General features: G+C 37.6%; 1 protein-coding gene across 6 annotated transcripts in view; it reads left to right on the top strand.

Annotated features, from left to right (window-relative positions):
• The window catches only part of arid1b (AT-rich interactive domain 1B), a 104,545-nt gene that overhangs the window by 47,683 nt on the left and 38,078 nt on the right, over positions 1 to 18,784 (top strand). For all 6 annotated transcript variants that reach the window (XM_065268772.2, XM_065268771.2, XM_065268769.1 and 3 more), the window contains one exon: positions 18,039 to 18,282. In XM_065268772.2, coding sequence (XP_065124844.1) covers positions 18,039 to 18,282 — 244 coding nt within the window. The remainder of the gene's footprint in view (positions 1 to 18,038; positions 18,283 to 18,784) is intronic.

The raw sequence follows: 18,784 nt of genomic DNA, 5'->3' as shown, positions 1-18,784 counted from the left end.
AATGAATGAATGACAGGCTTGCCTCTCGCTCCTTGGTAACATGCGCTAGACAAAAAAGAGTGTGACATCTAGTGAAGAAGACTAGTAATTCGATTAATGTAAATTTTTCGTTCAATGTTTGCAGAAATAAATATGAAAGAAAAAATCGATTCTGCTCTTTGAGAATCAATTCTGAATCGACCACGTTTTAAAAAACGATTAATCGAAAAGTCGATTTTTTGCCCAGCCCTATTTAAATCTTGACTCTTCTGTAGTTAGATCGTGTACAAAGTTGTGATTTTTTTAGGTCGATAATTAAGGACTTTGCTGCCGTAACATGGCTGCAGGAGGAGCCATGATGGCGGGGCCAAGATGGCGATGGCAGGACACGCCTACTTTAAGCTTCAAAAACGATCTTCAGAACACTACGTCCATCTTTTTTACAGTCTATGGTTACAACAGCAAAGTCCTTGATTATTATGCCGTTTAAGAGTATAGTTCCTAGCCATATCTGCCTAGAAAATCGCAACTTTTAATTTTCTGTCGGCCTTAGTACACGATGTAACTACAGAAGAGTCAAGTTTAAAATAGGAGAAATACCGAAACTCTTTGGTCATTTTTAGCGTGATGTTAATGGTCTATTCGGATTCAATGGATTATGCTAAGCTATGCTAAAATTGGTAACGCCAGACCCGGAGATCGGCTGAATGGATTCCAAAACCATAAAAATCAAATGTTTAACTCAAGGGCAAAATAGGGCAGGAAAATTAGTATATTTTCAAAAAAGTGGAATGTCCCTTTAAGGCCTAGTCCTGGATTAATTTAAACCCCTTAGTGTTTGGTATGCATATGGAAAGTAAGGGCCTGTAGTGCATTGATTTTTTAAAATTAGGGTAAAACATCAGGAAAAAAACCAAAGTATTGCGTTTTCAGGCTTGTATTGGTACGATTTTGTATGATAAGGTTTTCAACACATCTGAAGGTCTTGCATAAGCTTATTTTAACATATTTTATCTGTGTATCTCTTAGACTGCTTTAGTTAGACTGCTTCATAATCAGTACACATCTGCCTTCACTTCCCCGCTTTGCCTTTGAAGCCGTGGTGCTGATGGTGGCGTTTCCTAGCAACATGTCGACTAACGGCCCACAACTGTGCACTGATGTCATATCGAGTTATTCCTCTGATGGAATTTATGGCAAATGAAAGTAGGATTAACTTGATGACAGACAGAAAACATGGGAAATGTGTATCTTGGTTACACACGTTAAAACGAAATAATTTATGTTGGTAATAATTAAGAATGTTGATCCTGTATGCATTAAACGCTGGAGCAAATTTGCCCTTCGGTCTTCTCCACCTGGTCGCGCTCCTAATCGCACAATCCCCGTAAAATCTGACGTGATTTTTAAACGGATTCGGCTCATTGTCTTTTATTTGCCAAAGCACGATGTAATCCACTTTACTGGCACCAAAACAGCGTGAGCTTAGCTTGGCGTAATCCACTCTACTGACTGCAAAAAGACCTTGACATTTTTTTTTCTGCAACATTTTTGAAGTAAGGAACGATAGTAAGATGTGGCATTCAGCATAGCTACTTTTGCCCTTGGAGGTATTGAGCTCCTGGCGTGCCATGTGAAGTTGAAGCTTTTGAGATCAAAAACAGCTTTGAAATGAAAGTGCTATAGGCAGAACTTTACAGTCATCTCACATGTAGATTATAGTTTGTGCAGCTTGCATGTAAATGATTTTATATTGTGCGTCTGTGTTGCAGTGTGGATGATTACGGTGCGATACTGTATATTCAATGTTATGTAGAAACAAAAAGTTAAAAAATTGTCACCCTCTTGTCTTTGTCTGTGGTCCGCACCATTTAAACAACAACAAAAAATGTTATCTAAAACCTTCAGAGTAAAAACTAAATAAATATAGGTAATATAAAATTTAATTTTATATAAAACTGAATAATATTAACTTTTCTGAAATTATAACTTAAATAGTTTTTTTCTGTAGCCTAAATGGTCGAATATTAATGGTGAATGCACTGTAAACTACTTTGAATGAAAACGTCTACCAAATGCACGTTCATCAGAGCTGTTTGTTCTTTTTCGCTTTGCTTTTTGGTCCCCTTATTCTTTTCCTCTCTGTGTTTGAAGGTGTTGCTCTGAACTCTCTTTATTTGGCAATCCTGTGCCATCAGATGGAGATTTGTCATTCCTGATGTGTGTGATAATGGATTCTTTGAGAGGAGGTTGAGATGTTCCTTACATTAAAATCATGACACAGTTTTCTACCTCCAGAGGCTTCATTAGAAAGTGTGTGTGTGTGTGTGTGTGTGTGAGAGAGAGAGAGAGAGAGAGAGAGAGAGAGAGAGAGAGAGAGAGAGAGAGAGAGAGAGAGAGCACCAATCTGAGTTTAATTAGAGAACAATGCGTTTGGAGCGGTGAATCATTGGCACCATTTTTTTCCTTCTCTTTATTCTTTGCTTAATTTTTCATTTTTTTTCTTGTGTCTCTTGTGCACTGTGTTTGTCTGAATGGCTGTGTTTGTAATGGAATAGCAGTTTACTGCACAATATACATGATTGTATGCTGGCTACTATTATAAAATACAAGCAAAGTTTTAAACATGATTCCATATTGGAAAGGTTTCAAACAGTAGCATGCCACATAGTTTGTATGCTATTGTATATGTAAGGAATAATTGACGACGGGCCGTTGAATTATAAGAAAGTAATGCACACCCAAGTTGCAAATGCGGCACAACGCAAAGCATTATTTTCAAATAATTCAAAGGACCGTAGTTAATAATTCCACTTACACCACGGTTACCACAAATATTGCTCTGTTTTTAAGACATTTGGGTAGGTGGGTGGTTTACAGAAAAATAATTAAACACCCATGGAACATTTCTCAGCCAATCAGAAAACACCCATGGTATAAGTTTGTGTACTGTGCTTATTTTTGGTTTTCATATAATTCTATTTCTATTCTGCACTACTCTACTATTCTATTCTGTTCTATTATATGCTACGCTAGGTTACGCTAGGCTACTCTACTTTATGCTACATTATGTTATCTATGCTACTCTACTTTATATAACGTTATGCTACTTGCATACTACACTACGTTAATCTATGCTACTCTGCTCTATTCTACCCTACACTACTGTATGCTATGCTACTCTATTCTACGCTATGCTGTTTTATTCTATTCTACGCTACGTTATGTTACGCTATCTACTTTATTTTGCGCTATGTTATGCCCTGCTTTGCTGTGCTACGTTACACTATTCTATTCTGCACAGCATTACACTTGGCTACCTTACTGTACTCCAGGCTACTCTACGTTACGCTAATCTACGCTACGGGTGTAATTAGGGATGCACGATATATCAGCCGACATATCGTTATAGGCCGATAACTGCTTATTTTTAGGTTTGATAACAAAATTAGGCTGATAAATGAAAGCCGATAAATGATGGATTTTTTTGGTTTGTTGAACCACTTCACTTGCTCATTGCTGGCCATGTGAAGTTTTGATTGGTGCTTTCTGTGACATAGCACGAAGATGACACGTATTGTGGGCTTAAGAAGAGTATGCTAGTTGCGGTCTGAGAGTTGTTCATTGTGAAAATAATATGAATATTTATCGGCCTATATATATATATATATATATATATATATATATATATATATATATATATATATATATATATATATATATATATATATATATATATATATATATATATATATATATATATATATATATATATATATATGTCGGTTATCGCCCCCCAAATATAAAGAGTTATCGGTTATCGGTTTCGGCCAAAATTGCCATATCGGTGCATCCCTAGGTGTAATGCTTAATTCATATGCTTCTCAATGAATTATGGTGAAATGTCGCTACATCCAAAAGCCAGATGACGCTCTTGTGCAGAAACTCAATATGCGCCGCAGACGAAGTACCATTACACAGGGAGCTCCAGGAAATGTGTAAGGATATTTATATCGCTGTTCTTCAAACATTTACAGATACTGTCATGATGCTAAAGAATATTTATAATGATTATATTTGCTTTTTCAAATGCATGTTAAAAACGACTCAAACTAACAGTGATTTCAGATTTTTTGACTTAATCAATAGCCGTAGTACATTAAATAGTTGTGCATAGTATTGCCCTTGCGATGCAGAATTGATATTGGACGGGTATTATAGTGTGAATCGCGAAATATCGTCACACTCCAATCTATGCTATTCTGTCTTCTATTCTGTACTTTACGCTACGATATGCTAATCTATTCTATTATGCGCTACGTTACCCTATGCTACTCTACTATACTCTAGGCTACTCTAGTGTACTCTACGGTGCACTAATCTACGCTATGCTTTTACACTATACTGTACTCTACGTTACAATACGTTAATCTACTCTATTTTACGCTACGTTGTTCTATTCTATGCTACTCTACTGTTTTTTTATGTTATGCTATGCTAACTGTAACTGTAAAAAGCTCTATATAAATAAAATAAACTCGAAACATGACCTCACATTTACTATGAGTAACGTCTTGGTATTTTCGACTATTTTGAAGCCTAATCAAATATTTAATCAAGTTGAAAATACAATAGTGTCCAATTCTCGACGTATAAAATGAGTGCATACACACTTTTGAGTACGTATCAATCGATGCACAAAAGAACTTCACCTCTCTGTATGCATGTTGAGTAGTTTGAACTGCCACGATAAAGTGTATTTCTGAGAGAGAGGGATTAAGCGTGTAAGACCTCACCTCACAGCTGGCGCGTTTGAGAAAGAGACGGGCATTAGAAAAGCCTCTGTGTTGTTTATCTGCGTATCAAAGCCGCTGTCACCTGCGGTTTGCTCAACGCTCACCTCTGTGAAGGGTAAAACGCTGTTACTCTGGCAGCATTTGTGTTGCCGTTATCGTAAATGGGTTCGTCTTTGCAGCCGAAACGCACACACATTTTATTCATGTCTCCCTCTGTGTCATATTTCTCTCTGAACAAATATTGCTTTGTTGTTCAGCTTCATTTTTAAAAAACCTCCCTCTATGTGCCAGGGGTATCACAGGCTTGCGGGAATCGCTGTACAGTTTATTCTCTTTTTACCTGAGTCTTTCAGAGTCTTTGTCTTTGGCTGCGTTCAGAACATCAGTTGGGGAAAACATTAAGATGTGCGGCGTGTATGAGAGAAAGCGAGATTGATGGCCTGCGTTTCTCTCGTGCTGGGTTTTCGCGCTTCGCCTAGAGCCTTTTCATCATCTCCCATTAAAGAGAATTCGAAATGCTTTTCCTGGCCTCTGTTTATTTAATCAAGCACTTCCTTTAAGAGATGAATCAAATAAACATGTGCTGGACCTTGCAGATGTAAATGGGCGCTCTTTGGTCTCTCCTAGTCAATTATGCTTTTTTGCCGTGTCTATAGGTGGAAAAAGATTTCGAAAGCTTTAAAGCTCGATGGCTGCTCCTTTACTTTACTTTACTTGTCAAAATATGCACCTCACCTGTCACTACGGAATCTCGTGATTTGTGGGGAGGGTCCATCCATCACTCATCACATCCATTTTACTGTATGTTGATACAGCACCAAATACTGGTGCCATCACGCTGATTCCCAAGAGACAATCTCAGCACAAATGTGACATTTTGAGCAGAATGTTATTAACTGAACTCGGTATGCCTGTCCTTCACATGATCTGTGTCCCTTCATGCTGGCCTGAGAGTGTCTATTTACAATGTGTAAATTGTGCCCTTTGTTGGCAAATGCTATTTACACTAGCTCCACCAAGACATGTCTGGTTGGAGCACTAAATTAAAAAAAAACATTTTGGTGAAATCAACGGCTTTAGTGGTGCAAGCAGTAGAACGTATGGCTTGTGGAATTGGCTTTTGGGCGCTATGTCCCTTGTTTGAATCCGTCTTTTGCAGACCTCGCGGTTCTACCTTTTTCAATAATTTCAATAATTTATTAAACTGAAAGTAAAACGAAAAATTACAGTGAAAGAGTACAAGGGAACAACAATACATTCATTATAATGCGTTAAGTATCCCTTTATGATGCATTATAAATACAGGCTTGATACATCGACATTATGCTCCCTTCACAGCTGTGCAACTTGACATTTTGCTCATTCTTCTGGTGCTAGTAACCAATCAGGGTTGTCAGGGTTTCAGTTTCTCGCGACTCCTAAGTGATAATTCGCATGGCAATTATAGCTCAGGTGTCTGGAGCTACATTACGTTTCTTTATGCATTTTAGACCTCCATTGTTTGTGCATGTGTATTTATTGCAAATATCTGGATGCATGCACAAATGAGAGGCTGTGTAACAAATCCAGAAAGCAACATATTCCAGATCCTCCTTGATTCAGTTTTTTCCATGGCCTTTATCCGAGAGTTTTTGAGTTGCACACAGTGTAGCCAGCTAATGTTTATATGAGCGAGAGAGGTCGAATTTAGAGCAGTTAATGAGGAAAAGCTGGGGAGGCGGATGAGAGCTCAGCACGGCCTTCAGGAGCTGAATATTCAGCTCCATTAATAAGAGGCAGACAGGGCACGACTAAATCTGGGTTGAAATTAAAAAGGAGAAAGAGAGAATTGGAGAGGAAAAGATAAGGGCTTTGTTCCAAAACATAGTGAGCTGGCTTGCTGTCTGCCTTTTAAGCCAGCATCATAATTGAAATGCAACCACCACGTAAGCCGTCGATTTAAATTCTCTACATAAGCAGCAACTTTATGTGTCATGCAAATGGCATTTCTTACTCACTGATGGTTTACAAATGGAGTTTCTTACTTGTCTTAAACAACTCTGATAACTAAGATGAGTTAAGATAATCTAGCCTGTTTGTGCTGGTTTTCAGGGTGTCTAGACATCACATAACCTCTTAAAGGATTACTCCACTTTCATAAAAAACTGAGTATTTACTCACCCCCATGTCATCCAAGATGTTTATGTATTTCTTTGTTCAGTCAAGAAGAAATTTTGTTTTTGAGGAAAATATTTCAGGATTTTTCTCTATATAGTGGACTTTAATAGACCTCAATAGTTTACAGTTTAAATGCAGCTTCAAATGGATTTAAACAATCCCAGCCGATGGCCTTGTCTAGAAAAATAATCATCATTTTGTAAAAAAAAGAAAATAATAATTCTTGCACTGGCCATGTGACGAGCCAGCACGACCTTATGTATTACACAATCACGAATATGTGTAGTTTCGCATACACCATGCTGGAGCGTCACACTGCTAGTGCAAGACGAGAAGTTGTGGTTAAAAAGTACTTTTTTTGGCGAATATGACCCTTATGCCTTGGTTGGGATTGTTTAGAGCTGTTGAAGACCACTAAAGTCCACTATAGTCCACTATATGGATAAAAATCCTGGAATATTTTCCTCAAAAATATCAACTGATCAAAGAAAAACATAAACATCTTGGATGACATTGGGATGAGTAAATTATCAGAATTTTTATTTTCATGAAAGTGGAATATTCCTTTAAACTGTCTAACCAGATCACTTTATTCCATATAAACCAACTAAAAAGCAGGATTTGGTATTGTAAGCTTTTTGCTAAGCTAACAACGTGGCATTGTTGGGCAAAGTAGTAAAACGATTGTTGGGTAAACTAGTACTTTTTTAATCATACTAAAGTACTTTTGGTAACACTTTACAATAGTGCTTGGAAAAGATTAATCGCGATTAATCGCATTCAAAATAAAATTGATTTTTTTGCATAATATATGAGTGCTGTGTTTAATTATTATGTATATATAAGTACACACAGATTCCAGTATGTATTTATGAAACATTTACATGTGTGTGTGTGTATATATATATTTATGTATATTTTATATATATTCTATATGGTATATTCATTTGAAAAAATATAAATATATTTTTTAAATGAATATTTGTATGTGTGTGTGGTTAAATATACATAATTATACACTCAGTACACACACACACACACACATATTATGCAAAATATCACTTTTATTTTGAATGCGATTAATCGCGATTAATCTTTTCCCAGCAATACTTTACAATAATGTTCATTAGTAAACTACATTAGTTAACATGAACTAATAATGAACTACACTTATACAGCATTTATTAATCTTTGTTAATGTTAATTTCAACAATTAGTAATACTTTGTTAAAATCTTGTTAATGTTAGTTAATGCATTGTGAACTAACATGAACAAGCAATTAAAAGCTTTATTTCTATTAAGTAACATTAACAAAGATTAATAAATACTGTAACACATTTATTGCTCATGATTTGTTCATGTTAGTTACTACATTAATAAATGTTAACCAATTAACCTTATTGTAAAGTGTTACCGTACTTTTATTAACTCTTTTCAGTTTTTTCTATGTATATAACATTTTTCATTTTGTCTGATGCATTGCATTCTGGGATTGGCTTCTTCAGAAAATGGTGAGCTGCCTTACAGTTTGATTTCTTATGAGGCAGCGTAAACAAGCGGGAGTGATGCCTCAAATGCTTCCTACGTAGGCAGCTCACTAGATTTTGGAACGGAGGATTCGCAAAGGACTTTTGCCGTATCACTTTGGTGCTTCACTGATCTCAAACAAGCAGCTCTCTTTTTGTCCTCGCTTGTTTTCCCCCCTCTCATTTTAGTCTCTCGTTCCCTCATTTTTGCTCTATTTCTGCCTGTCCCGTTCTCTCGTCACACACTAGCTGTAAGGGGAAGAACACAGCTGCAGTGAGACAGACACGGCCGATTCGCTCTCGCCGCCGTTCCGCAGCGCTCTAATTTACTGTGAACTTGAAAGAAGCGTTGTTTATCCCCGAGCCCTGCAGGCTGATCTGTATCCTGTCAATGCGCCCTTCTCCCCCACCATTCCGACGTTCCATTCCACTCCATCTTCCCGTGCTCCTTTGATTCCACTCCCTCTCTCTGTGCTCCGTGACTTGTTCTCCATAATTAGAACGAGCACGTAGGAGATGGAAAATGAGGGAGGGGAGAGCGGCACCGGGGCCGTGCTGATGAAGCAGACGAGAGAGACGTTTGATTGGCTGAGCCGTTGGCAGGGGACGTTGGGGGGATGGGAATCAGGCACAAGATTGGCCAGCGCTGCTCTTCGGGGAGGAAGCGAAGGCTAGATCAAGGCCCGGAGCGGCTGCGTGTGTGCGTCTCACGCTCGTTTTCTCTCCGAAGCCTCTGCAGGGATCCGGGCCGCTCTCATCAACAGCTCATCAAATCAAGCGCAGCCTTGGCGCTGTCTGCCGCATCTGAATCGCTCGGCAGACGCATGCATTAGTCACCGCTTGCACGAGAGACTAAAGAAGCTCTTTTACATATCGCCAAAATCTTTTATCCGTCCCCTTATTCCCTTTCGCCTCACGTCTTTCCAAATAAATAACGAGTCGCTTCGGCTTGTCAATAAGGAAAGATAATCTCGGAGCTGCTTCGCACCTTCGGGCGGTGGTCTCATTGCCCATATTACGAACACTAATTGGTTCGGTGAATCCAATTTCTTTTTTTAATTTGGCTTGTAGGCTTCAAACAGTGCTGTTTTGTTAATTGATGGTGTCCGAGGGGAATCGTGATCCGCTGTAGATGGATAGATTGATGACTCTCTATCAAAGAGAAAGCCATTGAAGTTAAAGTGGCGATGGAAGAGCGCTTCGGCTTTGACCTTCTTTCAGATCGTCAGGGGAGATATAAAACCAACCGTGAAGGGCCATCGTTCTCATATGGTTCCCGAAACTCCAAACCCTAAGCACTTTCTTGCTCGCACTTTGGATCGTATGCCAAGACCTTGACAAGGAGGTCGTTCAGCCGGTGAGACGCCGCAGCTTAGTCTTGCTGTGGTTTTACTCTGTGGACCTCTTGGCTTTTGACAGGAAATGAAAGATTAATGTCTGCTTTTAACAAAGATCAGATTGGAGGGTCACAGAGGGAAAACTCTCGAACGTTAGTGTGGATGCAGAAGCCCCTCTCTTCCCCTCTTTTAAGCCGAGACGGTCGTGATATTAAAGTCTCTGAACAGCCCAGCTTGAAGTCGATGCACTTGAGGTGAAGTGCGCTTGCCGTCTTCGTCTGTTTGCTCTTTCATCCATTTATTTCTGTGATGCTCTGGGGCAAAATAACATGAACCTTCTGTGGCCAAGCAAAAACTGGAAGAGGTCGGAGAGGCGTTTTATTTTTAAAACAGCATGAATATAAAATATTAAAAACTGGATTGTAAAGTGTCCGTCTGGGATATAATAATAGGAGGCTTGGCATTGTCCTATAGATAGGGCATAGTAAAGGCCAGGATGTGCACGGAGAATTCAATCCACGTTTGGAGAAATACCGGGCAGTGGGACTCGCCCTCCGGTCTTCAGGTATTGGTCTGGACCCCACAAGGACACCATTGTGCCGGCACCAAGGAGAGACTTGCTTAGCATTTAATTCCAGCAGTGATGACACACCATTGACTTTTGGTTTGCCTCATCATATTTAATCAATACCTTTTCTGTGATATCTAATGAACTGATGTTGTTATTCAGGATTTGAAAAACAGGCAATGGTTATTATATTTCACATTGTGAAGACAAATACCGTTCCGCATTTGATTTGCCATAGATGTGAACCCCAGGATGATGCTCATCAACCCTGTCCACAATCACCAGACTCCCAGCTATTGTTAGCAGACACCAGACGACGCCTGCAGCTGCTACAATGTCACCTCCAAGTGTGGAGGATGGGTTCAGTCTTTTATCTAAGAGCAAATACTGCCTCCAAAAGACCTGATTGTTGTTGCAGTCCATCAAAATAGATTTCGTATGATGGTCCAGTTTCAACTAATAGGTTTACACCAAAAGCACGTTTTTACTCTTCTACATAAAATCATCCTACATAGTGTAAAATATAACCTGATCCAGGATCAATCCTTCCGGTGTAAGCCCATATCTTTGACCACTGAGCTCGGTTTTCTCGGTCGAAGCCCTGTGTACGATCTTGAGACCGCTCAGACGTTCTTGGTGAGAAATGATTGCTGGGATGAATTTGACAGGACACCTGCTGAGCGAGTCTGATCCTCCATAGACGACTGCTATCACTGCTGTCAGCTGAAGAACTGACATCAGCCACAACAGAAAGCCACTGTCACACTTCACTGTTTAATGGCCTGTGAATGGGAGCTGCACTCGGTGATGCGTGTACGTGAGCCGGTGGTAGAAATTTTTATCAGACAGCTCTTTGATGCTACCACTGACAAGATGAGATATGATGAGATGACGGTGACATCCTCTCCGTCGCACACTTCTGTCATACAGCATCTCTTATTATCACACTGAGTGTTTGTTCTCCATCCTTTTTGTTGTTTTTAAAGGGAGATATTTTCATTCATATTCCTGTCTCTATAGATATAAACTCTTGTAGATGTGAATTCCTTTTCTATCGGTGTCTTTAATAATTTCAACAAGAAGATAATAAATTGTAGATATATGAAGTAATGCAGTGCTTTGTCATGGTGTTATATTTATTACACGGGACAATGAAACGCTTGATTCGAAAGTTTGTTATCCCAGGCATATAAAATCTGCTTGATTCTTATAACACAGCCTCATCTGTGTACTGCAAGTCTTTTTGATAGTTGCCATTTAATACTTTCAAATAAATGTAATATAAATATGCATAATTAATAATTTAATTAGATTTTATTTACAATTAATTAAATCAAAAACATCTTGTTTGAACTTTGTTGCGACTTCGCTTAAAGAAGTTTATTCCTAGGAGAAGGTTTGTATTACTTACAAATGGATTAACTCTTTCACCGCCATTGACGAGATATCTCGTCAATTAAGAGAAAACGCTTCCCCTCCAATGACGAGATTTTCCGTCTTTCCGCAAAGACTTCCACAACTTTTTAAACCCGGAAGTATTGCCCTATGGCAAGCGGCTGCATGTCCGTGCCTGCTTTAAAGATCGCTCTGAATGGGATCTCTATGAAAAGTCCATCACAAAAATGGATTTATCTCTGCTTTTTGCTCAAAATGTGGTGTTTTTGCAGAAACCTACCCATATTCAAAAGCTGATTACAAAAGAACTACTGAAGGTAGGATGAAACGGGTTTTTTTTTGTTTGAAAGCAGAGGGTCTGTTCTTTCATTTGGTATATTGTATGTTTATATATTTAAAGAAGAACATTTTCTGGAAGGCATTAAACTTTGGTGAAAATCTAGAAAAACGCTGGCGCTGGCTGGCAACTTTTTTTTAAAACGCTGGCGGTGAAAGAGTTAATATTTTTGCGTATTAAATGTACAGTCAGCTACTTGTTATTGTAAATAGGTCGTGATCATCCTGATTTATTTTGCAGTAACAACCGAATGACTACATTATCTCATAAATATAGTATAAAAAATGCCCTGTGTCTAATTTCGATACCAAAACAAGCTTCTTTATTTAAAATGTTGAATATAATTATAACAATTAAAGGGGTCATACAATTTCATGTTTTCCTTTGTCTTTGGAGTGTTAAAGGGCACCTATTTCATTGCTAAAAAACTTTATTTTGTGTATTTGGTGTAATACAATGTGTTTGTGTGGTTTAACACATTATTTTCCACATTTCCACTGTATATTTTTGTAGCTCCAGATTTCCCTCTCTTACTGAAACACACTGATTTATGTACAAAACTCATTGATTTGGAAAGCGCTGTGTCCCTGATTGGCCAGTTAATCTTTATGTTGTGATTGGCCTGAATACCTCTGACATCAGCCGGAAATGTGATGCTTCTTAGTAGGGCTGTCACGGTTATGATAATTGGCTGACGGTTAATTGTCTTATATATTATGACGATTAATTGCCTGTTTTAGGGCCTTGACTTTTAATTCTCATAAATTTTTTGGTTTGTTCATGAAATTATTTTCACACATTGTTGTGATTATTTAAATAAAATATTTTGCAAGGTTTACCTCGCAGTATACACACAACACATACAGGGCTCGAAATTGCAACTATTTTGGTCCGACATATGCGACCGAAATTTAATCTGTGCGACCTTAAAATATATTTGGGAGCATTTGTGTGACTGCCCATTTTGTTGTTGTGCGACTTGATTTAGATTATGGTGCTGCGTGCTGCTGTTCTCTCCAACGTTACATAACCGATCAAATTTCACCATTAAGTGCTTGCGTTTAATGAAGACCGCGGATTGGCTTATATGAGCGTCAGTCATTCCTTGTTGCCGTGCTACGTTGGTATGTGAAGCGCGAAAATGTGAAAGACGAACCGCGAGCATGACGAGAACGAGCCGATTACAGCCAATGTTACTACTGTAATTAATGACGACGATCCAGATTCAAATTGTAATCTTAACCATGTTAGCTGTAATTGTTAAATTATTATTGCTGCTATACTATCTCAACAGCATTTGGGTATTAATTTAGGAATCTATGCAGCAAAATAAATAAATAAAATAGAAGACCAAATTTTAAATGCTGGCTATAGGATGTGTAAAGCCTGGTGGTGGTGTTTTATTTTTAATAAAATAAATCTATTAACATATACATTGTAGTTGTGGTGCTTCTTTTTAGCAACGTCATATGATCACTATAATTTAAAATTAAACGACAGACAAGTGTTTATATAAAATTAAGTAAACACTGCCTGAAGCATTTTTAATTGATGACTTTCACTATGGAGTTTTTAAGATTTTTAATGACTTCATGATGTTGAGCCGTTATATTCACATCCACCGTTTTGAAGTCTTTGGTGTTCAGTGAAGTGTCACCTCATCAATCTTTTCTTCCACAAACACAATAACCACATCTACCAGTTAACCGGTTGTGTGAAATAAAAACCTTTTCATACCTGAAGTATAAAAAGCTTGGCTGTGTCACAGGTGGTTTTAAGCGTGAAGACTTATTATGGTTGCCTTCTGCTGTCATAAGAGTGTCATTTTTCTTGTGTCTCTGCTGCGGTTGCCTAATCCAGCTTTACTCCTGACTCTGTGTCTGGGGAGTGCTGTCGTCAAGCCTAATATGTCAGAGTCTATTCTCAGATTGTCAGGCTTCACAAACAGAGAAGAGTATTCCTCCATCAGGGTATTGTGTGTATGTGCGTGTTTGTGTGTGTTTGTATCATGTGTACTCATATGGCCCTCACCTTTGCTAAAAACCCATCTATTGTTCATTCTTGTGATTGAACGCCCCAAATTGCATCCAATTGTTGGGCTTTTTCATTTATCGTTCATATTGTCAAACTGCAAAGCTCATTTCTGCAGAGAAAATCCCATAGAAAATCCCATCATCACTTGCTGTTTCTGTTTTATTCCTTAATTGAACCTCTTTTCTGATGTAGGTCTGTATTTAGAAGTTTACAAACTTCTAAATACAAAAAATCTTAATTTTACAAACAAGAATAATTAGGTTGCATTTGTTATTCCATATACGTATAAAAAAAAAAAAAAAAAAAAAAACGTAAAACACCCTTGCTGTGGCATTTCTACTACTTTTGGTCAGTTTTCATTCCCAAATAAACATAAAACCAGTAAGGACATTAACAATTGTTTCACTTAATATTATTCACAGAAATACAATTTAATAGCAGCTTATTAAAGTGTAAATTCGAGTCCCATGGGATAGTCACATTAAATATTAGGGCCGGTAGTTACTGTAAAACAGCAGCAATACTGCAATATGCACATCGCAGCAAATTATTTACAATAACTGAATGGTTTTAATTCTTTGAAAAGTTACGTATTGGCAAATTTTACGATTAATGCAGATAGCAGAGATACTGGCTAGACGAGAGTGATGCTTTCCCCCCTGAAGAATGTGAAATTAATTATTAGTTATATAATTTTCACTTTTTGAATTTTTGAATGCATTATTATATCGTATCTGACATTGTTAGCAAGTTATCGTGCAGCGCTATTAAATATTTAGTAAAGCTTGATTGAGGAACATTAACTACACTGTAAAAAATTACTCTGGAGGGTGTTAAATTTAACCCATGAAAATTAGTTATAATTTAATTAAGTATATAAGCTAGCAAGTAAAATAAAAAATAATGGGTATATTCTACCTTCACTATCCAATTTTTAACAGTAATAACTGCAATACTAAAAAAATAAGTAACATATACCCCAAAATATTGGCCTTAGCACCGCAAAGTGCGCATGAATCAACATCCAGGCGGGACTCGAGTCACCATTTTTTCATATCATATCGGCGGGAGAACTGCGGTTTGTTGACAGGTAAGTTTTTATTTAACTTGTTGATATCATCATGAATGGAAATGTTAAGTTGGTTAACTGTAAAATCTACCAGAAGTTTAGTCATTTGCGTGCTTCTCTGTTGTTGACAGATTGATAGGTTAGAATATGTCAGTCAGGTTAGCTTTGAATGAAACATCGCCCAGTTCTTGCACCTGCGAATACGAATAAATATCCATATTTATGATTAAAATTTTAACTTCCATTATTATTATTTACATGTCTGAATCTCGTGAACAGCGGAGCTGCTCAATATGAGTGGTTGAACTTGAGCAAGCCACGTGACGAGAGAGAGCAGCGGACGGTTGATGTACGATACAGACGGGAGGGCGTCGAGCAGACAAACAAACAACGGTAAAGCTGTCGATGCTAGATAATTACTGTAAAAGTTTTCTTGCATTTATCTGTTAATATATTGAGTTTTGTTTTAGAAGGGATCCATTTATGAAGCCATTTTATTATTATTATTATTATTATTATTATCATTTACGGATATATACTTAACGTTGCCTTTCGCTTTTTAATGTCTGTTCAAAAAAGTATTTCGGAGTTCATATGTTATATATGAGACTTGTATATGAAGTTGAATCACTTAAAATTGAATGTAAGTACTTCTTGTTAGTGTTCAATGTTTTATGCACGTGTACTGTGAGTTATAGCATAATATGAAGTTGTATTTTTGCACTTAATAAGTTTTAAATGAAGTTGAAATGTTTGTTTGTATCGATATAGCATGCTAGTCTACTGAGGTAAATGAGATCAGTTTTTCCTCTCATATTATTGTCTTCTTTAATTTTCTAATGATAACGTGAAGAACAGTATTTAGGAATCTTGCTTTTAATGGTTTTTTAACATCTCATGAAGCCTTGGTTTATTTTGTTTTATGAAATAATATTTTCAAGAAGCTTTATGTAAAACTATGATATGTTGTATTTCACTTGAAATGTATTGGGGTTATTATACGTCCAATAATTAGTTTTAAATGTTTACAGAATGTTATTTGGTCAATAAAGCAAGCAATTTATGCAATCTTGTGCATGACTATTTTCTTATTCAACCCTCTCTGAATAAGTAATATGTAATGTTTCTTAATGGCTTATCATTATTAATAATAATTTAATAGATCTGTGCCTTAATACCAATAGGGTTAATGTTATTCATTTTTTTATAAGTAATTAGTTATGAAAAAATAGGTAGACCTTACCTAATTTTTTTTACTTTATCATAGTAATTAAATTTAGGTACTTTTTAATCAAATATATAGGATATAATTTACTCAAACAAAGTGAGTGCAAATTGTTACAACAATTTTTTGGAGTAAATTCTATAGGTTGTTTTTTACAGTGTAGGGGAGGCACATCTTACTTGCCATTTATCTTGTTATATCTCTTCATTTTGACACGCAGCTCTGACATTGGACATAAATTCAGCTGGTCCCAGCTTTTTTAAAACTGCAGGGTTTTATATGGCCACGCCTGGCTCCCCAGTTAAACTCCCATAATTCCTCTGTGTTTTAATTGGCTGGTACAGGGGCTGTCATGTGAAATGATGAAGAATGAGCGTTGGGTGGGCTGCATTACTCAATCGCACCAATCAGAAGAGAGAGACGCTGCATTAATTTATTTTTCTCCGGTTTCTGTCTTCTCTTCTCTGGTAAGAGAGGTAGACGAGTGACCAATGAGCCTGAATAATTACGTTCATCAATTAAAGAAGCCAAAGACTTAACGAATATTTCTAATTATGGGCATAAATCAAGCAAGCTAAAGTGTAGGCTAATTTGTGCAAGGTTGAAGTGGAATGACATTTAGGGTAGGATTTTTTTTTTTTAGATAAGCTTGATCTGATATAAATGCAAACATAAAACAGGTTTCAACTCTACACTTGGTCTGCATCCGAAACTTTCATAGTGTATATAGAGGCAAAAAGCAGTAAGCGAGGCGAGTAGTATGTCCAAATTCATTCGTAGTTGAATGGTTGAACATAGCAACCATTCCTCACAACCACAAAAAACAACAACTAACAGGTGCTATCTCTCTTTGTCCCCACATGGACGTCTTTACTCAGGGTAATGATATAGGGCCATCCCTCCAAAGCGAACTTCTTTTGAGTCATTTGGAAAAAGCTTGCACAATGACATTAACAAGCACTCCAGCGTAACTGGAAAATCCGTTGGAGAAAGTTACAACTGGAAGAACTGACCCATAGCTTTCACCATGCTCGGTCATTTAGGTCAACACGCGGTATATGTTCATATGTTCCTCTTCATCCACAACTAGGTCATGGTCATAACTCCTGCAACATGAAGTTAGTCCCATCTGAGGACCGACTCAGTTTCCATCATGGTAATTCATTCAGCTCCATGAACCACACTGCTCATGTGTCGTGGAATTTAAGGACTTGTAGGAAAGTTTTGTTCAGCACCGCTCAGACTGTTGTACTACATGGCAGAAGAAATTGGTCGTATTTTTTGTTTTGGCTCAGTGCTCGGTAGTAACGGAAGATTTCTGGTGCTGTTGATGCTGTGCATTCCAGTTTTCCTCGATCTGAGACCACAGGCAGTAAAAATTAGTAGTCGTTGAGACCTGATAACCGCCAGCTCGCCTGGAGCTGTTCCTTTGCTAGAACCTGGGCCAGAACCTCTTATCACCTCAGATGTTGAACGTGCAGTCAGATCCACCAGTCTGTGGATTTCTTTTGAAATACCCAATATAGATCTCTTCTAATCTACATATAAATGTATGGCTGTTCTGTTATGTCAGATCTTGATTTTGACCCTCTTTCTTCTGTTTTTGTTTTTCAGGATCTCTCTGGCTCTATAGATGACCTACCCACAGGAACAGAGGCGGGTCTCAGCTCGGCCGTCAGCGCTTCGGGTTCCACCAGTAGCCAGGGCGAGCAGAGTAACCCCGCCCAGTCACCATTTTCACCCCACGCCTCTCCCAGAGTTCCCAGTATGCGCAGTGGGCCGTCGCCTTCACCGGTCGGCTCACCTGTCGGTTCTAATCAATCCCGTTCTGGGCCCATATCACCTGCCAGCGGGCCAGGTAACACATTTGTTTCTGTTTGATGTTGAGATTTTCTACTTGGTTTATGTCAAAAATTGCTGAACAAAGCAATATTATCTATACTGTTCAATTTAAAACACAAAAATTATTAATATTTCTGTATGAATAATTTAAATAATTAAATTTTTATATTTTAATTAAGTACTTTTTAAGATGATGATTTTAAAAAAATCTGAATTGTGCGAAATTAGGTGATATAGAATATTCATTTGATATTTAAGATTAATTGGTTTGAATAATAATAAAAAAATAGTTAACACTTTAGCAATAGTGTTAACATTAGTGCACAATTAATTGAATTGGCATTAACTAACAATAAAGCGGCAGTCACATTAGATTGAGATGGCCATATTTTTTGGACGTTACTGCGAATGTTGGCAGGGAGCGCTTCGTCAATATGTGTTTTTTTGCTTCGTCCATTTTTGCTTTTCAGTAGAGAGAAAGGTCATGCCATGACGTACCGGTTTGTACTAGTCACATA

The sequence above is a fragment of the Paramisgurnus dabryanus genome, chromosome 12 (assembly GCF_030506205.2).
Source record: "Paramisgurnus dabryanus chromosome 12, PD_genome_1.1, whole genome shotgun sequence".
Taxonomy (NCBI): domain Eukaryota; kingdom Metazoa; phylum Chordata; class Actinopteri; order Cypriniformes; family Cobitidae; genus Paramisgurnus; species Paramisgurnus dabryanus.
Note: the sequence above shows the minus strand (reverse complement) of the source record. Positions and strands in the feature narration are given on the sequence as shown.